At 37.1% G+C, this 25,405-nt stretch overlaps 2 protein-coding genes across 2 annotated transcripts; one reads left to right on the top strand and one right to left on the bottom strand.

Moving 5' to 3' along the window:
- Positions 1-6,820: 6,820 nt before the first annotated feature.
- Positions 6,821-10,157, top strand: LOC141723815 (pentatricopeptide repeat-containing protein At2g01390). Its single transcript, XM_074525728.1, has 4 exons — positions 6,821-6,880; positions 7,046-7,879; positions 8,412-9,668; positions 9,774-10,157. The coding sequence occupies exons 2-3, from the start codon at positions 7,117-7,119 to the stop codon at positions 9,407-9,409; spliced, it is 1,761 nt and encodes a 586-aa protein (XP_074381829.1). The 5' UTR covers positions 6,821-6,880; positions 7,046-7,116; the 3' UTR covers positions 9,410-9,668; positions 9,774-10,157.
- Positions 10,158-19,578: 9,421 nt separating this feature from the next.
- LOC141659968 (uncharacterized) lies at positions 19,579-23,763 on the bottom strand. Its single transcript, XM_074466918.1, has 4 exons — positions 23,483-23,763; positions 22,669-22,852; positions 20,729-22,284; positions 19,579-19,585 (listed from the first exon to the last, which is right to left on the bottom strand). Exons 1-4 carry the CDS (start codon positions 23,761-23,763, stop codon positions 19,579-19,581), a joined length of 2,028 nt encoding a protein of 675 aa, XP_074323019.1.
- Between the last annotated feature and the right edge of the window lie 1,642 nt (positions 23,764-25,405).

The following is a 25,405-nucleotide window of genomic DNA, read 5'->3' as shown; positions in this document are numbered from 1 at the left end:
TTTTTTTAACTAAGAATTTCTCCCATTGGACAGGCTCTTATAAGTTATAGCCATATGTACTTTAACTTTGGATGTCTTACTTTGGGAAGATTAGTCATACGAGTTCACTCATCTATCAATGTAATTATCAAATTTGATATAAATTAATGATCTAATATGATGATCAAGTAATAGTTTTAACCTCTATATTTGATGATCTTAATATAACCATGATGATCAAATAAGTTTCTACTTGGATACTATTGAAAATATGTGCAATCAACACCAAAGAATAGATGTTGGATATTCTACTGGAACAGATACTGTACTATTAGATTACTAAAAATTGATAAAAACAAAACTCTACTACAATAAAAGCAAACAGGACAACAACCAGGATGAGCAAATTTATTCCAATGCCAATTTAACCAAAATAAAATATTGTACAATTTTGTGCATCAACCATATCCTACAAAAGCCAAAAATTTAAAGATCATATTAAAATAAGTGTTCATGGTTGGTACGCGTCTGTGAGTTAACGAACACTGAAACACTGCAAATAAGTTAAGAACTAACAACAAGTGATTTCTACACAGGAGTAAACTCTTTTTCTTTTCTTTTTTTAAGAATATTAAGATCTTTTTCATTTACAGAATTTGTGGAGCACTTAATACACTTCAAATAAAACAATGGCGATCGAAATAAGAAATTTATCCTATAATCTGACATCTTGCAAGAAGGTTCTTCGGAAAAATCATTAGCTCAACATTAGTCTATTTACCTGATGGTTGTCCGTTGACGAACACTTGCAAAGTATGGCCAGCTGACATAATAGTAAGAATATAATCGTTTCCATGCTTGAGGAACCATTCATTCGATGTTATATTCACTATAGAGAGAACAAAGTAAGATATAAAATTAGTTTAAAACAAATGTTTCAAAAGACGATAATGATTAATATCAGTAGACGATCATACTTACTCTGTAAGGTACCACAAATAATCTGAGGAATCTATGGTGAGATTTAACTGCTCATACAACCCCCATTTTTCTAGAGTATCACCCTCATCAGCAGTTGGAGCTTCTTTGGTGAAAAATTGTTAGTGGAAACCTGCACTAATAGGGAGCATCTTCATATGAGCATCGTGGAAACCTAACTGTAAATATTATTATTTGGGGTGATATTAGCTGAAGGATTCCTAAATAATATTTATATGTTTGGGTTTAGAACCTTTAAAAATAAGGACAGAACGATATAAATCATTTTCCATAATGTCTGTCATTACAAATCATAAATGATGCAGACATAGTTAACATTTAAACAAAAGGAATGTCGGCTTGGATTGTTTCTCATATACATATAATCGAATAAATCTAAAAATTATTATTTTTATTTTAATTACTGTAGGAAGTATAATCAAACTAATCATCTCACCATGTGGAATATGATAGATTTCTGTAGTGGATACATGGACTTTGGTCAACCATCATGTGGAATATGACAGATTTCTGGAGTGGATACATGGACCTTGGTCCACCATCCAAAATTTGCCCGCAACAATGAATCATGTACCTTATCAATTTGTCGACACCTTTATAGAATTACAAGCAACTTTTATTTAAGTAATGTACATTTGTATGTCACTTCTCCTATTATAGAGTTCTTATTTATTTATCTACCATTTACTACATAAATAGAAAAATAGTTCAAAGATACTGGGAAGATCCTCAAGGATTTCACCATTATTATTTTTCTGATGCCAGTTTCTTACATGAATTAGAGAACATGCTAATTACATTAGAGCTTGGTTACAACCAAGCTCAACAGTGAGAGAAGCATGAGAAGATGTTTACAAGTTTAAACGAATACCAACTTCAAGCATATACTTCTATGCTCAGCAGTGTCGCAGATAATGCTGGTGGCGTGTTTTTTGTATATGCTTCAAGTGGCTGTGGGAAGACATTTATCTGGAAAATACTCTATTGCATACTACGTAGTTTAGGCAGTATTGTATTTCACGTGGCCTACTCTGGAATTGCAGCTACTTTTCTTCCAGGAGGCAGAACCGCTCATTAAAGATTTCACATTCCGCTAAAACTTGACCAGTGCTTGGTTGCAGGTATTAAACATGGCTTAAAGAGTGGAGAATTAATTAACAAACCAAGAAGTAATGAAGAATAGAAAGAATGATGCATAGGATAAATACGGGGGGAATAGTTGACAAGTCATAGTGATAATATGTTGCGGTTTAGCAGTCTGAAATCTTGGAAAAAATGCAGTTTAACAGTTAACAAAATTGCATAGGGACAAGCATACATTGCTTTAAAAACCATAGGGAGGACTACTGACAAATATTCAGAATCAAAATAGTGAACTGCAACTAAGTAGTAGCAAAATCAGGCCAAAATGGTAAAAAAAACAAAGTATAAACAAGGATTACCAAATACTACTCAACAACTACTACAAAAGTTACTTCATCTGCCAGCAAACTAAGAACAACTCCATTGTTAACTTTCAATCCGTTTTCCTGCACAAATTTGTTCCAGCCGGCCGAGAACCTTCTCTTTCCATTAGTCACATTAATTCCAGTGTTCCAAATTTACCCAAATCTTCTACGATAGGATACAGGGTCCCATCAATGTACTCCAAAATTATTGTTTCCAATTCATAATTTTTGGTATTTAAGAATCTTCCACTACTGTCCATACTAAAAACAATAAATTGAAAACTTACCAATCCATTATAGTGTGTACCCACATGAGATTTCATAAGAGTAAATGCAACTTCTCCAATAATGTTTTTGCCCATTTCCTCGAGTCCATCTTCGATATTATCGTCTCCATCACTATTATCAATAATATTAAGATTGTCTATGTGATTGTATTCAGTCTCATTATCATGACCATCTTTATCATCAATAATTTGGACAATTATATTATTATTTAGTTCTTCTCCTTCTTCTGATATTATTTTTGTGTAATCTATATCATCCACGTCTGAAAATATAGTAATAAGATACATTATGCTTTATTATATTATTATTATAATGATATATCAAATTATGTAAAAACTTATAAAGTACTTGAATATTCTTCTTTCCACATACCTTTCATAAACCAATGTTCAGGTGTAATATAAGGTCTTAGAGATATTAAATCATATTCCACCTCCATCTCATCGCTCCTGTAAATTCTCATCCTGGCTTCATAATTTTCATTAATCGAGATTAAAAAGGTATCACGTCTTTGTAGACTATATTGCTTAAAGATTTTTCCCACTTTTCCAATACCCTGTGTCTTTTTTATACGATACTGGAAAAATAGTATCTCCGCAACGTACTGTATTCACGTTGGAAAGCATATGATAATAAAATAGACAAACCAACATTGGTGGAATCTGTCATGTAACAATAGTTTAGAAGACATTGTAGTACATATTTTTGAAATTGTAAACTAAAAATTTAATGCATGTACAAAGTCAGCTTACAATTTCTTTGTAATGTCACGTATGCAAGTGTATTACATGTAAAAAAGATGCAGTCCCATCTTCAGTTCCTGCTCAAAATATATATACTTAGAAAGAATCATAGATGTAGCATTAATCATCTATTATCATATAATGAGTATTATTATTACTAATAAAGCACAAAAGGCCCAACATTACCTAATGACATTTCATATGGTCGAATATCATCACTTTCGGACAGACAAACATGAACCAGGTGTTCGTCTAATGAAATAAGTGAATCGAACACAAGAATGTCAAATATTTCCACTCTACTATCCCTCACAAATTTTTTCCATCCATTACCGAAATAACAATCATTGTGGGATTTTTCAATTTTAACTTCCTAGATTTTATACAAAAAACACAATTATATTACATTATCCATATAATTCTAACATTGTTTTTGGAAGTAGCTGTATCAGTAAAATAATCAAAAATTTAAATATTTATAACACAAAAAAGATATAAGAAATTATTTATGTATCAACCGGCCATTTTACTAATCCATGGGCCAATATCAGATGGGCGGATGGTATGTTCGTAAAAACTTAATTCCCTTCCAATTACGCTAAAAAGAATCGCATACTCGCCTTCTCATCCTCCAAATCATCCAAACCGAGAATGAACCCTTTTTCTTTTATATTATTAGGTATATTCACACAATTTTGCGAATCATAACCAGGATAATCTATTGCCAGACCAGATAATTATATATCTCAATAAATATATTTCCACCTCCAATATAATCCAACAATACCGTATACATGTGTCGGACATTATGGCTTTTCATAAAATTTTCAAATCCAAGTAATTTTTTATTATCACTATCATAAAATCCTTCCCAAATAATTCCTCCTTTGCAAATAGGAAAGATTTGTCGAGGAAGTTTGGCACCAAATTTCATAGCGAATGGTTTTGGTACTCTCTGTCATCAATATATACGCAAACGATCAATTTCACATTTATATTAATTACCAACGACTCTATATTGAGTATTGTATTACATACCAATGAACCAAAAGAGTTAGGTTCAAAAATTCCGACTAAAAAGTTTTTCCTCTTAACTTTAAGGCCTTCTTCTGTTCTTGATAAGCGACCTTACAAAATTTGATAATATTGAAATCATTACGTAATTTTCATGAAAATTATAAAAACTAAATTTTTTCAAAAAATATGTTAGAACTAGACTAACTTTTTATTCATCCAAACATCAACTTGTAGTATAATGTAGAGATTAAATATCACAAGCAGTGTATAGATTATAAATAATAAAATAATTTGACATTACTTAGCAAGAGATTGTTATGTAAATCATATTAAATTATAAATAATAATACACAACACATTATAATGTAACTCTCCAAAAACGGTGATGTAGAATATATGTGTTTTTGTACTTTCAAACTAAGTACAAACTAACATTCATCATTTTTGCACGAGAGAGATGGTACAGTGCTAAACTGTACTTGCAACAAGAGCTGACACGATGATATTTTATATTAATAGAACTTATAATCTAAGATCATTTTACAATGCATCTTGGTTTTTGTAGGATTTTTTTACATTGTATCTCTCGAATTTATGCAGTTTACTTAATTGTTGCAATAATTTTCAATCTAATTAAATGAATATCTTTATGAAGATTTGACGAAGATCTATATATATATAGTTTTTTTTAACATATTCGATAATTTTAGGTAAAATAAGATAACTAATATATTTATGAACAATACATTTTTCATATATTTAGCTTACTTAAATCTTTATATGATTTTGAAGAATCACTGAAAAAACTTCATGAAGATTTGTAATGAGTCAATCGATATCTTTTCAAATTAAAAAAAAACAAGATCAATAATAACGAAATTTATAATTTACATGCTTCCTTGAAAACATGCATTTGTTTCCAAAGTTAAATCAAAAAAATATTAAAATTGATATATTGATTTTCCGGATACGCTTTAATTTTTAAAATATTTTTACTCGGATTCTCAATAATCATTTGTATAATATATCGGCTATATAAAATAAAAAGAAATAATTATTTTAGCTTCTTTCTACAAACTAACTAAAGAAAAGTTTAAATTTATCTAGGTATGACTTATCAACTTTTCTTTCCTTTTGGATCCATATCTATCAATCATAAATCATTACAGTTTCATCTTTTCATATCAGTCAATTGATGTAGTGAAAAAACAATTAAAGATTATGAATCAAGTTTTTGACAAGTATTAGAAACTCCTTTAGTTGTGATTTTGTACAAGGTTATCGTTAAGAGACATAATGTTAATATTATTACTTTTAGGTTCATATTTTTCACATAATAATTTACAACATATTAACAATTATTGCATTTTTATATTTTTAAAAGCCTCAATAGCAATAACCAATTTCCCTGCATCGAAGATATATCTTAATCATGATTTGGAGGTGGTAATAATAATGAGACAAATGTATTTTTATTATAAGTTATGTTATGTTATATTAATATTAAATATTAAATATATTAACTTAATTTATTTTTTTCACTTTTAAATTACAATTATATTATTTATACATTTTTTTTGTTAATATATTATCATGTTTTTTTGTTTTAGTCTTGAATTTGAAGGATTTGATGGACCGCTTTTTACTGAATGAAATTATTAGTCATCATCAAAGATCTTAAAAATTTAAAATTGCCAATATATTCGATAAGATATTAAGAACGGAGTATTTTCAAATGCGCAGTGGTATTGGATATTGGATCTTTTAACCAGTTCATTGAATCTTTGCGGTGGGAATTCATAAATCATTATAAATTTTATTTATATTTATTAACAATTTATCAATTTTATGTGTTTCAATTATTATACAGTACTGCACGCACAATTTGTTTTGGTGATGTAATTTCACTAACATAATTAATTTAAATTTTTTTTAACAAATTTTAAGTTTACTCCATGTACTTTTTTATAATCGTAAATAATTAAATATAATTATATTTTTCCACATAATAATTCAGTGCAGCCACCTATGCTAATTTTTGCATTTTTTGAACAATACAAAGGTATGATGAATTTTGCGATATTGCACTAAAAAAAATTTAAAAATAAATTTTGTATATTGTAAGAAATTCCCGTGTGCGAAGCACGGACTATATTACTAGTTTAACAAAACTTACAAAAGTACGTAATTGATTATTGCCTTATTGGGCCGAATTAAAAGGGCTGCCCATACTTACAAAAGTACGTAATTGATTATTGCCTTATTGGGCCGAATTAAAAGGGCTGCCCATATTTCTGAAGCCCAATAAAATATATGAGAAAAAGGGCAAAACACTGGTGAAGAACTGAGAAACATAAAAAAAAAATGCTTACACACGTGAGCAACTGTGTCTTCGTATATGTGAAGGTATGTTCTTTAATTACATGTATAAATCATTTCTGTTGTACTATATATCTGTTAAATTCTTGATAAAGTTCACATTTTTATAGATTTTGACTTGTTTCTTGATTCCATCTGATGATTATACAAATTTTTAAATTTTTAATTATGTTTTTTATTTGATAATCTCAGGTTAGTTGATTGTGAAACTTTTTTGAAATTTTTTGGGTAGTTGAGAAACGAAGAAAAATTGATGTTTATCTATGTTTACTAAGCATGCCTATTTTCGATTTTTTCGAGTATTGGCTCTATGTGGTAATTTGAATTTGGGGTATGGAAGGGGGGTAATTGCAGTTAGGAATATACATTCCCTTCAAGAATTTAAGAGAAAGAGACCCTTTAGGAAATTTTATAAACCTGCGAAGAAAAATCGAAACTTTAGTGAAAATGAAAAGGTTGAGCCAAAGGTTTATACAAAAGATACGATTCGAAAGGTATCCAATGTGTTGAGGTATTCTACTTGGGATTCTGCTCAGGAGCAGCTTGAGAATCTTTCGGTACGATGGGATTCTTACATTATTAATCAAGTACTTAAGTCCCACCCGCCAATGGAAAAGGCTTGGTTGTTTTTTAACTGGGCCTCGAAGCTGCGTGGTTTTAAGCACGATCAATTTACGTACACTACTATGCTGGATATTTTTGGGGAAGCGAGGAGGATTTCGTCAATGAACCTTGTGTTTCAGCAAATGCAAGAGAAAGGGATCAAGATTGATACGGTTACGTATACTTCACTGATGCACTGGTTGTCTAAAGATGAGGATATTGATGGATCGGTTAAGATATGGAATGAAATGAGGTCCAACGGCTGTTATCCAACAGTTGTTTCTTATACTGCTTATATGAGGATCTTGTTTAATCATAATAGAGTAAAGGAGGCTACTGAGGTGTACAAGGAAATGCTTCGAGATGGTTGCACTCCAAATTGTTTCACGTACACGGTTTTGATGGAGCATCTGGCTATATCCGGTAAGTATGAGATTTCGGTTTTTCCTATATATGTTTGTGGTTGATATACATTAGTGGCATATTCATATGTTGCCTTGCCATGAAATACTCTAGAGCAGGGCTCCGACTTTTTACGAACCTCGATTTAAAAGTTTTGCTCGTGTTCAGTTAATTGATTATTTTGTTGTTTAAGTATAGTCGGTGACGAAACCAGGAACCGAAAGGGGGTGGGGGAGTATGATACTCTTATACTTTTCTGCTGTTAATTTTCTTATACCATGAAGTACTCTTCATTTGGGCCCTGTAGCCTTTTACAATCCTGGATTCAAAAGTGTTACTCATTATTTGGTTAGTAATTAATTTATGCTGTCTAAGTGTAGTATAGTTCTCCAAAACCCCTTTCTCATTTGCACTTCCCATTCACCCTCATCCATAACAATTTAACAAAGTATTGTTGTATTTGAATGTTTTTGTAACTTTTGTTTATCTTCGTTCTTTCTGGGATTTAAAGGTTTCACAACATAATTTTGTGTTATGCACAACTTCTTACTAGGTAAATTTAATGAAGTTATGGAGATCTTTAGCAAAATGCAAGAAGCTGGGGTACAACCTGATAAAGCTGCATGCAACATCTTGGTTGAAAAGTGTTGCAGCGTAGGGGAAACAAGGGCACTTATTAAAATTCTTGAGTATATGAAAGAAAACTCTCTTGTTCTGCGAAAAAATGTATGTTTAGAAGCTCAAAAGTTGCTAAGAAATGTTGATGAGAGTGATGGTCTACTTCGACAAGTTAATCCGCACTTGTCTGCTGAATGCATCCATGAGGATGAGATGCATAATTCAGATGGTACAACTACCGAAACCTACTCCGACGATGAGGCACTTATTTTGAATATGTTAACCAAAAAAAAGTTTATAGTTGTTGATTATTATCTCTCCGAGATGATGGAAAGGAACATTCAGCTGCACTCAGAGATGATCTCTACCATCATGGAAGTATACAGCAGTCATTGCAGATTAGACGGTGCTTTATTGGCCTTCAAGTATAGCGTGAAAATGGGTGTATTATTGAAGAAAACTGCGTATCTTTCATTAATAGGTTTATTAATCAGAGCAAACTCATTTCCAGAAGTCGTGGAGATTGTTGATGAAATGTTTAACACCAAACATTCCCTCGGAACACATCTTAGTGCACTCTTAATATATAGGCTTGGATGTGTTGGAAAGCCTATTCTGGCAGCGAAAATATTTGACTTGTTGCCTGATGACCAGAAGGGTGCTGCTGCTTACACTGCCTTAATTAGCGCCTATTTCTCATGCGGGGACACGGGTAAAGGACTACAAACTTATGAAATCATGAGAACAAAAGGGATTCCAAGTGCTTTAGGAACGTACAATGTGCTATTATCTGGTCTTGAAAGATGTGGCAAAGTTGGCAAGTTAGAAACCTACAGGAAGGAAAAGAAGAGGCTCCAAGCTGCTACGAAATTTCAGCATCAACTTCCTGAACAAGAAATGATATGCAACCTTCTCTTTGCTAGGATATGCTAACATACTATTACAGGATTTAAATAGACATTGTAGATAGTGTAAGTGCGATGATACATGATAAAATTATATGACTGGTCATCACAGACAATTTTCATTTCATTATGAGAGGAAGAACCTCCCCGAATGACCAATAAGAAAAGAGATTGTTAAAAAGGGCAGCAAAGTCCGTTATTGACAGGAAAGCTGAGGCTATACATGGTTGGCAGACAACGGTGATGAAAGAGATTTATCATTTAAGCATATAATTTCATGTTTTCATGTAAGAAATGTGTAATTAGTATCAGTTTTCTGCATTGTTTCAAAAGAAAAGTCATTTGCTTTTGATTATTAGGGGAAACTAATGTCGTATATGCTATGCCTATAGGTCTTCAAGTCAGCCCAGCCTGACCGAACAGCCCGGACCATGACCAGCCCAAAGCCTGTATTCTAGTCTAGATCGAGGTATTCTTTTTAGTTTATAAAGTAATTTTCTGTCCTAAATTTTTACAGGAAAAAATTATTTACATGTTTTTTGTCATGACTCATTTTTTGGAATAGTTTTTATTATTAGCATCTTCTTTTTATCGTGAAGAAACAATGATGGGATAAATTGCTAGAACAAGATGGTGATGGTTTCGTTAAATAATTGATCAATTCCAGTTGTGATAAATTTTTATTCTCTTATTTTGTCCACATCAATAAAAGAGAGGAATGTTATAAATGCAGAAAGTGTGAAAAAATTTGTTTCCAGTTACCTTTTAAATTGTCTTCCTAAGACTAATAACAATGCATTATATAGTCTTTCTTCTTTGCCAATGCTACTTTTGTTATTTAAGTTTATCCAATAATTGTGTATCCCCATAGAATTCATGGATGCATTGTTTATATAGTCTAGAAAAATGTAAAGCTAAATAGTATTATTGTTGCTAAGGGGTCATTTGTTAACCCCTGGACCATACCAAAAGTATTGGACGAGGCTTGAATCACCTGTTCAGATTGTTTGATAAAAAATTTTGTTAGCTGGATGAGCCAAGAATTTAGCTTGACGACTAATTCAAAAAAATATAGCTGGATGGTTCATGTAACCTCAGGATATAGTAAGTTTTATCAAGTGATATCAAGCCACTAGATCATAATGCAAAAATATAATATATTTATTTATAATACATAGGTGATTTTCTTAAAAAAAGTATAAAATTAAAATTTCACGTCATATATTAATTTTATTTAACATTTATACTTATATTTTTAGTTTTTAAATATGTTTATATTCAAATAATTATGTGGATTTTATTATGAATACATTTGTCTAAAATTTGTTTAATAATTTTAAAATTAAACTTACAATTATATATTTTTCATGTTTTCGACTGGAAATATTGTTTACTCTTTAAATGGATAATATTTATTCAAAATATATGTATATTTTTATTATTAAATTTTCAAAATACGTGTAAATTGTTATTTGATTATTAAGATTAAAATACAAATTAATTTTTACATATACGTAAGGATATGATCAACAAATATTATTGTTCAGAAATTTTGATATTTATTTACCAAACAGGATTAACAGTCCAGCATTCAGATTATCAATCGTTCAGAATTTTAATCGTCCAGAAAAAATTATTCAGATATAACAAATGACCCCTAATCCGTGATACGGATATACAAATTATAAAATAAGAGGATATTGAACATATAACTTGTCTGTACAAAAATCTTGTGAACGGAAAGAGGATATTGAACATATAACTTATCGGTCAAATATCTGGTCATGTGGACAGTAGCATTTTTCAACTTGGCGCATTCAATATTGAATTATTGAATTAAAACAGTTGAACTCTAGCATGTGATTTAGTTATTTCTCAGAATGTTAAAGTACACAAAATCACGGATCTTGCATTTCTTAACGCGAGCTTATCTTAAAGAGTGTATTTAACGATTAAGTTACAACTTCGATTAGGTGTTGGGAGAAGACAAGATTAAAGTAAGAAACTGGCACTGGATTTTATTAATATGGGTCTTTATCTTTTAAGCACTGTAATAAAATGAGTTAATAGTACTTTGCACCCCAACTTTGTTGAAAAAATAAATGTGTATCAGAATTTTGGAAAAATCAGATTTCACCCATTGATTTATATTTTAGCAATTGTTTTCCACCCCTTTTCATAATTTCATTAAATTGAACAAGGGTAAAATCGGAAAATTTAGCAAAAAATATTAAGTAAATTAAATTTTATATCTTTTAAATAATGTTAAAAATTGAATTTTGATACAAAATTGTAAGTTTTTAATTTATAAATGATAATAGTAATTTCAGCTTTGATTTTCATTTTATAATTTGAATGCTAATATTTTGTAATTCTACAAAAAAACAATTTTAACAATTAGTTTCGATTATATAATTAAATTTAATTAAGTAGAGTAATAAAATTTTGAAATTGATATTATAAAAATAAAAATCGAATGTAAAATTAGTAGTGCTATTTGAAACTAAAAATTATTATTTTATAGTAGATATAAAAAATATATAATTTTTAATATTATGTAAACAAGATAAATTTTATTTTGATTAAGTGTATTGCTGGATTTGGGGTTTACCCCTATTCAATTGAACAAAATTCTGGAAAGAGATGTATAATAAATTTCAAATTTGAAGTGTAAGGATGCAAACAAAATTTCCCAAATTTCTGAATAAAAAATTGTTTTTGAAATAAATAAGAAGAGTGCAAAATATATTTTATCCTAATGAAATTTTAAGATTAGGATTGAGAGTGGCAATCACTCAATCAACCTGCTGCAACAAACATTATACTGTTTAGGAAGATCCATGATTTTAATATGTGTTTGTTGAACTATTTACTTACCATAATATCATATCTCAATATAGGAAGTAATTTTGAATTTGAGTGGTTTTAAATTCGAGCCCTCTCATTTCTCAATATTATTATAAGTTGATTATTTAACACAAATATATTTGCGTAGAATAACTGATCGTGACTGTGTGCAGAAGGAAGTAATACCACTATGTTAATTTAATAGAAGAAATGCGAGTAACAAATGCCAAGTTTTGTGTTTCAGCTTTCCAAAGATCAATTTTTATACTCTAATTTAACAAGTACCCCAGACGCAGAAGTGTAGTGGACCCGGAATATTGATCCTGTATTTTTATAAGATTATCCCATGAACAATTAGTTTAAGTTTTTATTATTAGTAAAATATTACCTCAAACTCTACTAAAACTACCACTAGCTCTGGTTGCGGTACTATCATACAAGGGGTGATTACGCTTCGATTTGGCTTCGAATTGGTAGTTAAAACTACGTAAAGTTTGTTGTAAATAATGGGTGGGTTCTTTTTATAAAAAATTAATTCATTAATAAAATGTTTTACAGCCGTTCGTAAAGATAGTTGCTTTTATTAAATATAAAACAGAAATAACAGGCTATTAATTTATTTATTTTGAAGATACAATCACCCCATTTATTGAATAAAATATATTTATATATAACTGTTTTATCACATTTATTTGGAATTAATCCCGTTTGAATTATAATCATAATTGCAGATTTTAAATTTTTTTATCATTAAATTAAAAATCATATTTTTAAAAATAAGAAAAAAATTAATTCAATTTATCGATCGTCAGTATAAATTTGAGTGTGAATATAAACATAACATTAGTAATTCAAAAACACGTTTAAGTCTAACACACCAGCGTTGCATTCGTTAGAAAGTTTGAGTAATACTAACGCAACTTTAAGTATATTTCACAACTCACCGGATAAATTTGCATTGACTAGGAATATTATTCTATGAAATTTCATCAAACTTGTATATATTTGTTCCTTAATGTTAGCCATTAAAATCTTCTACACACCGGCGATTTATAGTGTTAAGCTTCATTACTGTAATTTTATATAAAAATTGCATAATTTATGAACGATTTTTCTATAACAATTGATGCTCCTAATATGTGTTTACCGGGATAAGGTGATATACAAATATTAAAAACAGCAGGTACGTGTGCTTTAATTATTAAGTTACAAGCTAAAATCATTGTGGTCTAATATTGAATCGAATCACAATTTACACGTTTGTTTGGATAAGTTATTAAATTTCCAAATTGAGCAGCTAAACAAGTACACTATTATAAAAACATCAAGTTTCCTCTATTTACACCCTAATCAAGGTCCACAGCACAAGGTTAGGGCCGCCAACAACTTAGTTTTGACTCAACTCAAACCCCCCTTGTCCTAAATCTTTATGACAATGTACCTATAATGTATCTACTTTTAAAAAATTAAATATTTTCTTGATAAATTATTGTTAACATGATATTATATCGTTAACAAAATATTGATACAGTGGTTGAATTTTTTTATCAGATATCTCACATCTAATATATTGATAATACAAAATTTATTGTACATATATACTGTTGACGGAGGAATCTGGTAACAACAAAGATTGAGGTTTCTCGCCGGAACTAAGATCTGTGACGGTGGTTCTTTGCCGGAAACTTAAGCTGTGTGTGGTTGATTGTGGTTGTTTTAGGCTGAGATCGATCAGAGTAAGTGGTGGCTCTCTTATCAGCTCTCAAATTCTTACCCTCTCAATGTGCCTACGCACCCTTTATATAGGGATCAAGCCTGGCGTAGTTCTCGTAGAACAAGAAGTCTAATGAGTTTAGACTTCTTACTCCTAAACCCAGTAGAAGCACATCCAATATCCGTCTTCCGCTAACTTTAGGAATGTCCAACTATGAGGCCCAACCGCGAAGGCCCAAGGCTCGTCCGTAATCGTAGGACTTCACGGATAGTGCATCTCCCTGCGCAAGGATAACACTCCGCTACAGCTATCTCCCTTGATTTACGAACGCAGGTATAGCCACGGTTCACCCCAAATGCCAGACGCGTCCCTGTCCCCCGAATGAGGATAACCCACCAGATAGCAGGATAGGTGATCCCAAGCTCTTGGGTGCAAAGTGCAGGATGACTCCAAAGTTCTCCAACGAGGACACCCGTTGAATACAAGAACAGAGCTCCCAAAGCACACACCAAAGTAAACCCCACATCCCCAACGAGGACACCCGTTGAATACAGGATGAGGCATTCAATCATCAGGCATACCCCTGGAGGCCTTCAAGCTTTTCACGGACATCCCCCTCCTTGACCGTCTCAAGGAGGGAATTCTTCAAAGAGTACCTGCAACAAATACATTAGTAAAATAACCTCCATTGCTCCTCTCCATGAAAGCTTTGTCCTGAATTCAACATCAAAAGTATATAGATCAAACACATGGCGCGTCCTCACCCTTTGGGCGTGTCCTCACCTTCATAAATCCAAACATGTTTCCTCATCAATCGTTCCTTATAGCATTCAAAATCACAGGACACATCCTAGAATTTAGGGCGCGCCCTTAACCTTATTAGACTTGCACCGTCTCCTCTAAACCATCATGCACAGCATTTCACCTCCTATGACGCGTCCTTGCTAAAGTAGGCGCGTCCTAGAGCGTCCATCACCATAAGATTTCATCTGCCAAGCACTTTCATAAACATTGACGCGTCCATAAAGCTTGGGCGCGTCCTTCCTTGACCACGCACTCTTCTCGCCTCGTAACATATCCCTCTTCGAGTAGGCGCGTCCTGAATGCCTGGACGCGTCCTCACTTTCACAACGCAATACTGAGTTTGACTGTAATTAGCCCGCGTTTGACCCGGGTCAATCCAATGCCAAATTTTGGGTATAAAAACTACCCCCCAAATTCCATTTGCAGTTAAAAACAAAATTGGAATTTCTTTCCAAGCGAAATTTGGCTCAAAACAGGTGGACGCGTCGTGACAGGAAGACGCGTCTTACTTTCACCTTCTGCATGTGGTGTACAGCTGTCGTCCTTAGGGTCGTCCTTCTTCTATAAATACCCTAGGTTCACCATAATTGCACCTTATACTATCTTCTTTTCTCCGGAAACCACCATTACCGCTGCTCTCAAGCTTTTGAGCTCGAAACCCCGACGATTTAGCCGGTCATTTCCTGATTTCTTTAGTTCAATCCACTCCTCAACTCAAAAGGTACACAAATCTTCTTTTACTTCCTTATTTAATTGAGTAAATCGAGTTTAATGAGCAAAAAACCCGTTCATATGCTTCAAGTTTCCATGCACCGTTCTTAATTCTCCTTGTATGTATATGTGTGTATATATGTAATTGTCTCATACTTTGCTTCTTCAATCTTGTAGTCGCATGTTTCTAGTTTGCTTTTCTTTAGAGAATTTTCCCAAAAATCGACTGTAATCGATTAAGATTTTATTACGCTGCAACCATAACTGACGCGTCCTCCCATCAGGGCGCGTCCTACATCTTATTATTTAAGACACGTTTAAACTGCTCCGAGCAAGTAGTGTAACGCAAGGCCAGTGGCATACTAGGACGCGTCTTTATACTACACCCCTTGCGGTAGATTTCTAGGACGCGTCCTTCCATATTTCCAGTATTTCCTTTCTCCTCTTTTCTCTTATTTTTTTTAACATATGGACGCGTCCTCAAATATTTATTCATTCTCTTGCAGCTGGAGGACGCGTCTTCCTTCTCACCATTTCATCCATTCAAAGCCCTCAACAAACGCCTAGGAATCTACTCCCCACATCTGATCACTTTTAAACCCGACTTTCCCGAAATCCACAGGACTAACTCCTTCCTTAGAGCAGAAAGACGCGTCTTTGGTTCCCTTAAATCAAAAAACTCAATAATGTCTGATTCCAGCTCCGATTCCATGGACCATGTTCCCATAAGTTCAAAATGGAAAAGAAGGGAGTCAAAAGGCAAAGAACTCCAATTCTCCATGCAAGGGCCGCCATCGAAGATTGGACGGACGACGAAATTATCCCTATTACAAGCCAAAAACCTCAAGGAATGGCTATTTCTGATATGGACGCGTCAAACACACAAGACGGGTCATCTTCTCAGGGCGCGGCTCCTCTGGTGACGCGTCCCCACACAGTGTAAGTGAGTTCGAAAGAAGGATTCATGACCCTGAGACATATCCCGTATCTCCTCAAAAGTCTGATCCTCCCCTAGAGCATTGGGAACATACAGATGTAGAAATAGATTGTGACTGGGCGAGGCTCGGTACCCTTACTGAAGCGGAGAAGAATGCCAGAAGGAAAAAAGAGTGTAAGCTGGGCGCGCCCTCGATGAAAGAATTCAGCTTTTTTTACAGCATCAGGAAATCAATTCCCGGGTACCATTTTCTGGTTGTCAACAAATGGTTGAACAATAAGGGATTTAATGAAGGAAAAATTAGCCACGAGAGAGACTGGAAGGAGCCTTTATTCTACATTTATGACGTCAGAAGGACGCGCGTTCGCTTCAACTTGGAACTAAGTAAGCGATTACCAAAGCCTTTCTTCAAACATTGGGCGCGTCCTCTTGATTGGGCGTGTCCTATTTTATTTACTTTTTAACAAACTCTTCGTTCCTCTTTTTAACAACTTATAACTATCTTTTACCTTTAGACAAAAGAGTTCAGAAGAAATTAACAGGAAAAAGGAAAAAGAGAGCAGATAAAGTCCTTCAATATGCCGAAAAGCACTTTAACCTCAAGGACATGATTACAGAAGACAACCTTAAACTGGTGGGCGCGTTGTCTTCCCGGGTTGGCTCTATCTGCAAGTTTCGTGAATTTCACAACGGCAAACCTGTTCTCACAACCTCAGAAAAAACCAGGGGCCTTAGTGTCGCGGAGGTGATCGAAATCGATATTAGTAAGCAATTCGACTTAGAACAAGGTAAATTTAAGTGAGGGAGGACGCGTCATTAACTTTGGACGCATCCACAGCTACAAAACTTAGCTCCCCATTCAAAAAATATTAACTTACATAAGAATCAAAGGTGTTTCATACATCTGCTAAGGGCGCGTTTTCTCACAGGACGCGTCTCGCATGTCCTATATTCCTATGGCTCGTGTTTTATAACCTGTCATAGCCAACGTTTCTAGGCAGGGCGCGCCATTTGTGTAGGGTGCGTCTTCCTTTGCCTGATACATATATGCATTACTCGTGTCTTTCATTTTCCTTATTAGATCTTTACGCATTTATACATTTTGGTTGCCATCTTTTCATGTACCTTCTTACTTTAATCTGCCATGCATGTAGAATTTTATATCACAACATGGGCGCGTCTTGTTCCCTGGACGCGTCTTAATGCATTTAACTAATATCTTTTCTTGTTTATATCACAGATATGGCCTCACTCCCCAAAGGATTCGCAATTGGGGCTTCCAAAAAACTAAGGGCAAAGAAACAGGCTCCTACAAAGGTTGATTCAAAGGCAAAAACCCCACCTCCTATTGCAACTCCTTCTCCTCCTCCCAAGATAATCGACACCACTGTGCTAGACATTCCCGAAAGGGTGGAGGACGCGCCCTAAAAGCGTCAAAAGACTGTCCCTGATGACCAGTCTTTCGTTCTCAGATACCTGGGCGCGTCCTCGGTTGGTGACTTTTCCGAGGACGAAGTGAGAGGTTGGACCTTCAGGACTGAGCAACAAACAGAGGAGGCTATGGTCAGGACTGCAGCCGAGCTTCACATGCATGCCAGGCAGAGTGCTAACATGGCTGCCAGGCTTAGGGCGCGTCTTGCTGTTATAGACACTGTAAAGAGCCAGTCCGAAGACAAAGTTAAATCCCTTGAGAGATACATTACCCTGCTTGTCCAAGAGAAAGATGCTAAAATCAGACGCCTGGAGGGGGAGAGGACGCATCTAGAAACAGAAAAAGCTATTTTGGAAGGCAATGTCTCCTCAATAGAGAAGCAAATGGACAGTGTCATTGCCCTGAATTCCACCATGCAGCTGGAGCTTGACACCCTGAATGATGATAGGCTGCATGGATGGACAGAGGAGAAAAAGCTAGTTTACCAGCACGGCTTCCAGGCTGGGTTTGAAGAATGGTGCTCTGGGTTCATTGCCAACGACCCAGAGTATACATTCTCAAAGTTTGATGCAGATACCCAGATATGGGTAAATGATTTCAGGGTCAGGGCCGCGGACTCCATCAAGAACAAGAGGATTTTTCTAGGCTTAGAGGAAGAGGACGCGTCCCCTGATCCTGCTCCACTTTAGACTCAACCTCCCCCTGCAGAAGACCAAGACAAGCCACAGGACGCGCCTCCTACTTAGGACGCGTCCTTTATCTTTTATGTACTTGAACTATTTTAAGGGTGCGGGCCCCTTGAAGCCTTGCAAGTTGTAAAGACTATTTTTGAACATTCACCTCCACTTCTTTTTTACTCAAGTAGTCATTTACATGGGCGCGCCTTGTGTTAAGGGCGCGTCACCTTTGACTAATTGTTATTATTTTTTCACTTCGTCAAGCAAATATCCATTGTGGGTGCGTCCTATCTAGTTGGACGCGTCTTTGTTTGTTCCGGAAAGTGCATGAGAACGGCACTACGCTGTACTTATGTGTTTAACCAAGGCACAAGGCACAATGGGGCGCGTCCTAACTGTTTGACATACCTTAACGTTATCTTTCAGAAATATTTTTTCTCCGGGAGAACGCGTCCTCGGTAGGGACTTATTTTTTTTTTATCATAAATTAAGGAAACATTCAACTGAAAGAGCATCAACCAATATTACTTGGGCGCGTCCTTGGAAATAGTACACTTCCTAGTTCCATTTTTACTCAAGTTCTATTGTTCCTTTTAGAAGCCACTACTTCAGTTAACATCCACATAGAACTATCAATCAAGACGGGCCTCACCTTTGATCCAAAATACATCAACCTTCGAGCAGGACGCGTCTTTGACAAGCACTTTTTCTTTTTTAATTATGTTGTCAATATTACAGTAATATCCAGTCTAAAGGAGCATCAACCAAGATAACTTGGGCGCGTCCTTGAAAATAGTACATTTTTCTTGAGTTTCATTCATATAAAACCCTAGCTTAGGGCGCGCCCTACATTTAGGACGCGTCATGAGACCAAGCAAACTGAGCAAATATCCTTTTGGAAAGTTTCAAAATTTTATTTATAATGCGCTCTGATGTCAAAAGTGCACCAGTCCCACGGCTACTATGCTCTGTGGGGAAATTATTTCTAAAAAATGACCCTTCAACTAGTTCCAAGGTAAGTAGTACATGCACTACCCCCCCCCCCTAGGCTAGGAGGAATTTATTTAATTCTAGCCTATAATCTGGGCATAACCCAAAATGATAAAAGAAATATGCAAGGGGCCAAAGCCACGCCTTACTGGTAATACTTTCGGAGATGTTCCGCATTCCAAGCTCGTGGAACTAGCTTCCCGTCCATATCTTCAAGGTGATAAGTCCCCTTCCACAGGATGGACTTTATTCTGTACGGTCCTTCCCAATTAGCTCCAAACACTCGATGTTGGGGGTTCTTTGTATTGGGCATCACTTTCCTAAGTACCAAATCCCCCACCTTCAGCAATTGTCCTTTTACCTTCTTGTTATAATACCTTGCGGCGCGCTGCTGATATGCCGCTAGCCTTAGCTGAGAATTTTCCCTCGTCTCCTCTAAGAGATCTAAATGAAGCCTTTGATTAACCTCAGCATCTTCTTTCCCGTAACAATCTCTGCGAAGTGATCCCGATCCAACTTCCACGGGGACCATAGCTTCGTAGCCGTAAGTCAGCATAAACGGCGTTTCTCCCGTAGTAGATCGCGGCGTAGTGTTGTATGACCACATCACCTTCGGGAGTTCTTCAGGCCAATTCCCTTTACGTTCTTCCAGCTTGGTTTTGAGGGTATGCTTTATTATTTTGTTAACAGCTTCTGTTTGTCCATTGCTTTGAGGATGATAGACTGCCGCAAACTCCTTCTTGATTTTCAACTCCTCACATAGCTGTCGCAACTCCTTGCTATCAAACTGCTTTCCATTGTCGGAGACAAGCTTGTAAGGGATTCCAAACCTACATACAATTGAGTTGAAAACAAAATCTCTGATTTTCTTTGCGGTGATAGTAGCCAGTGGCATAGCTTCCGCCCATTTAGTAAAGTAATCGACCGCAACCACTGCATATTTGACGTCTCCTTTAGCTTTCGACAATTCCCCGATAAGATCAATTCCCCACATGGCGAACGGCCACGGGCTTGCCATAGGCGTCAAGAGTGTCGCCGGCATAGACGAGTAGTTTGCAAAGTGCTGGCAGTGATCACATGCCCTGACGAAATTTGTAGCATCTTCTCTCATTGTGGGCCAATAATACCCTTGGCACAAAACTTTCATTGCCAACGAACTACCCCCCGAGTGATTGCCACAGATTCCTTCATGCACCTCTCTTAGGATGTAATTTCCTTCTTCTTCTTCAACACACCTAAGCAGAGGTTGGTTGAACCCTCTCTTGTACAGGACTTCGTCGTATATCACGTATCTTGCAGCCTGATAGCGGAGTCGGCGAGCCATAAACTTATCCTCGGGGAGTAATCCCTTGCGAATGTAAGCTAGAATGGGCGTCATCCATGTTTTCTTGGGAGCCTCATCCACTCGCATAGTTTCTACCTCTGGGATACTAGGAATCTCATGGAGTTCAAGGGGGATGGATCCTAACAACACAGCCTCTTGTTGCGCCCCCATTTTTGCCAGAGCATCCGCATTATTATTCTTCTCCCGCGGAACACATTCCAATCTAACTTCTTTGAACATTCCAATCAGGCGTTGTGTACATCTCAAGTATAATTCTGTTCGTGGGCCTCGCGCTTGAAATCCCCCGTTCACCTGATTCACTACCAACTCTGAGTCACTTCTTGCAATTAAGTTTCGCACCCCCATTTCCAAAGCGATTTTCAGGTCATTAATCAGCGCCTCATACTTCGCATCATTATTGGTTGCATAAAACTTGAAATAAATGGCGCTCATCAGATGGTGGCCTTCCGAAGATACAAGTACTATACCCGCACCCGCTCCTCTATGGTTAACCGCCCCATCCACATGCAAGATCCACCAAGGATGCGGAAATTCTTCTAAAGACTCCTCAGAATGAGGCGGATGTAGCATTACCAAAGCTTTATCATCAATTTCAGAATCAAACTCCAACAAGAAATCGGCTAAGGCTTGCCCTTTTATCGCTGTTCGAGGTACATATTCCAAATCAAACTGTCCCAACTCCACAGCCCATTTCAGTATTCTGCCTGATGACTCTGGTTTGTGCAGAACCTGTCGCAGCGGGTACGCTGTACGAACTTCAATTCTATGGGCTTGAAAATACGGTCGTAATTTTCTTGACGCAAGAATTAGGGCGTAAACCAGTTTCTCCATGCTTGTGTAGCGAGTTTCAGCGTCGTGTAACCGCTTGCTCACGTAGTAAACTGGTGATTGCTGCCCATCTTCTTCTCTTACCAGAACTGCACTGATCGAATATTCAGAAACTGCGAGGTACAGTATTAGAGACTCCCCATCCAACGGCTTTGACAACATGGGAGGGTTTCCCAGTTGCTCCTTGATTCTTTTGAAAGCATCTTCACATTCTGGCGTCCATACAAAGTCTTTCCCAGCTAATTTGATCGCCTTGAAAAATTCTTTGCATCTATCGGACGACTTGGAAACAAATCGATTTAACGCGGCGATTCTCCCAGTCAAACTCTGCACTTGTTTCACATTGGTGGGTGACTTCATATCCATAAATGCCTTGATCTTTGCGGGGTTGGCCTCAATTCCCCTGTGGTTGATAATGAACCCGAGAAACTTGCCCGACTCCACGCCGAACACACATTTTTGCGGGTTTAATTTCATACGAAACCTCCTCAGAATGTCAAACATTTCCATCAAGTGCTTGATGTGGTCACCCGCTACCTTGGACTTTACCAGCATATCATCCACATACACTTCCATAGTTCTTCCGATTTGATCCTTGAACATCATGTTTACCAACCGCTGGTAGGTCGCGCCAGCATTAATCAATCCAAACGGCATTCCTATGTAACAGTATAACCCCCTGTCAGTAATGAAGGATGTATGTTCTTGATCGGGGCCATACATCGGAATTTGATTGTAACCGGAGTATGCATCCATAAAACTCAACAACGCATGCCCCGCCGTTGCGTCAACCAACTGATCGATTCTTGGCAACGGGAAGTTGTCCTTTGGACAGTCCTTATTGAGATCTGTGAAATCCACACATGTTCTCCACTCCCCGTTCGGTTTCTTCACCAGTACCGGATTTGCAAGCCATTCGGGGTAGAAAGACTCTTTGATCAGCCCCACCTCCAACAGCCGGTCCACTTCTTCTTTTAACGCTATTGCCCTTTCTCCACTTACCGGGCGGCGTTTCTGACGTATGCCTTTGCCATTCGGGAGGATATTCAAGCGGTGACACATTACCTCCGGGTCGATTCCTATCATATCTGAATGACTCCATGCGAAGACATCAAGATTTGCAATTAGAAAGCGGGCAAGACTTCCTCTCATCTCATCATCCAACTGGGATCCCACTTTCAAAACCCTGCTCGGATCATTTTTATCAACTTGAATAGATATTGTGTCTTCGGCCGGTCCCGTCTTTTCGGCGGGCATAGGGATCCTGGGATCCAAATCGAAATCAAAGTCTCGGGGGTCTTCGACTTCCACTTTCGCATCTGAGGGCGCGTCCTCATTTGGAGAAGCATCAACCCCAATTTCATTCAAGGGCGCGTCCTTCTTTTGAGGAGCATCCACCTTGAGGTTATTCCCGAGATCTTGCAAAATCTCACTTCTTCCTTCCAACTTTTCCCCGTTAACTTCTTTCTGTATGATCGCCTCGGTATGGTTCACCACCACTTCCTCCACGCTACGGATCCTCGAAATACGTCCCTGCGTCAAAAAAGAGTTCCCAGAGACATTGGTTTCTTCCTTTCCGGGGCTTTCAACAAAATAGTGGGCATGGTCCTCTCCACTTGGTTTTGTATGAATATCTTCTATATCTTCAAATGGGAGACCTCTCCCTTCATACCTTCTTCTACGAAATTCCTTGACAGCCTTATGATAGCAGTCGCGTGACTCATACTGTGACCCTCTCAGAGTGCCAACCCCGTTTGGTGTTGGGAACTTTATCATCAAGTGGTGTATCGAGGTTATCACCCTGAACGCTCGCAACCAAGGTCTGCCGACCAGCACATTGTGCACGGAATCCTGATCTAGAACCTTGAAATCTATCATTTGGGTAACCGACAAGGCTCCTTCCTCGAGCGTGACGAGAAGCCTGACAGAACCCATAACTCTCACTACTTCCCCAGTAAAGCCATAGACATGCGCATCTTCGAAATACATGTCACTATCTGGGAAACCCAGCTTTTTGTAGGTGCTGTAGTACAAGATGTTTGTAGAACTCCCATTATCCAAGAAGACTCGATGTACGTTCATTGCCCCAATGAGCATGGTAATCACCAGCGCATCGTTGTGAGGATGATGAACCCACCTAGATTCTTTTTCCTTGAACGTAAAATCAGCGGACTCCCCCTTAAAGACCTTCGGGGGTCTATCTTCCAAGCTGTGGATGTTGGTGAGCGGTGGATGTCGCGCTTCTCTCGCATTTTTCTCCAGTGCTCGATTACTATCACCAACAAAAGGGTGTCCTCCAAAAATTGCCCTGATACTGCCAGCCCTCTGAAACTTGACCTCTGCCGTTTTTTCAACATCCTCCGCCTGCGGGGGCTGTTTTTCATCCTTACCTTTGTCATCAAGTCCCCTGCGTCGTTTCACCTTGTCAATCCATTCTCCTAGGTATCCTGCCTTGATCAATTCCTCAATCTCATCCCGCAAGTGACGACACTCATGGGTGTCATGGCCAGTAGACTCATGGTAGTCACAATACTTCTTCTTGTCTCTGCTCTGCCATGAAGTTAGACGGTCGGGCTTCTTGAAGATTCCTCTATCCTTATTTACCTCGAAGATATGATCAATGGACGCTGCCAGCGGTGTATAATTATTGACTCTTCTCTCGTAGTTCGATGGTGGGCTCCATTCTCTCCGTGAGCTCACAGCATTTACCCTGTTAGGGCTTCTGGCGTTTCGCCGATAATCTGGGCTCAAGGATCTGTCCCTTCTCTTGGATCACCCTTGGAGTTATGGGTATTGTCATTCTTTTTTTTTTCTGCAAGCGACTGCTCGATCGCTTTGAACCACTCCGCCTGCGCAAGCACATCCGCTAGCGACACTGGGTCCTTCCCTTGTAGGTGTTTCCAGAAATCCGTCCCCACACGTAACCCAGCTATAAGCAATATTTTCAATGTTTCATCAGTTGCACCCCTCACCAAAGTAGATTCTGCATTAAACCTCTTGAAATATGAAGTCAAACTTTCTCCTTCCTTTTGTTTAATATTAGCCAGTGTGGTAACAGGTGGTGTGTACTTCACAGCGGCTTGAAATTGTGTCAAAAACAAAGTTTTCATCTGTTCCCAGGATGTAATTACACCTGGACCAAGTTTTTGGAACCACTGCTGAGCGCCTTCTCTGAAAGTGGCTGCCAAGAGACGGCATCGAGCCAAATCAGGTACTTGATATACGTACATTTCAATGTTGAAACGCCCCAAGAACTCCACAGGGTCAGAGTTCCCGTGGAAACGCAAGTCATTGGTTGTGTTCCTGTCTCCCGCGGGCAATTACGCCTCCCTCACAACAGCAGCAAAAGGAGAAGGAGCTTCCGCAGTCGCCGTTACTCTTCTTCCCTCAAGATGGTTGAGCAACCTCTTGAGGTCGTTCACATTAAACGTCCCTACCCCGGGAATGATTTGAACATTGGGCTGCTGGGGTTGCTCTGCGACTTTTTGAAATTCCCCTTGATTTCCCCCCGGGTGTGGCGGAGGATCTTGCCGCCCCTCGCCCTGAAGCTGCGGCGGTGGCATGTTGCCATTTTGGTTTTGGACATTTTCCCGTACGCGAGGTTCATCTTGACCGCGTTGCGGAATTTCATCATTGTTCTGCATTCTTATTTGGATTCGCCCGCCGTCTTGGTCATGAGGACGTGCCCCAGACCCATTAGCAGTAACGTTGTGGGAAGCTACGGGAATAACGGCGGGGA

Source organism: Apium graveolens, chromosome 5 (genome assembly GCF_009905375.1).
Source record: "Apium graveolens cultivar Ventura chromosome 5, ASM990537v1, whole genome shotgun sequence".
Taxonomy (NCBI): Eukaryota; Viridiplantae; Streptophyta; class Magnoliopsida; order Apiales; family Apiaceae; genus Apium; species Apium graveolens.
The sequence above is the reverse complement of the archived record's forward strand: the minus strand, read 5'-3'. Positions and strand labels throughout refer to the sequence as shown.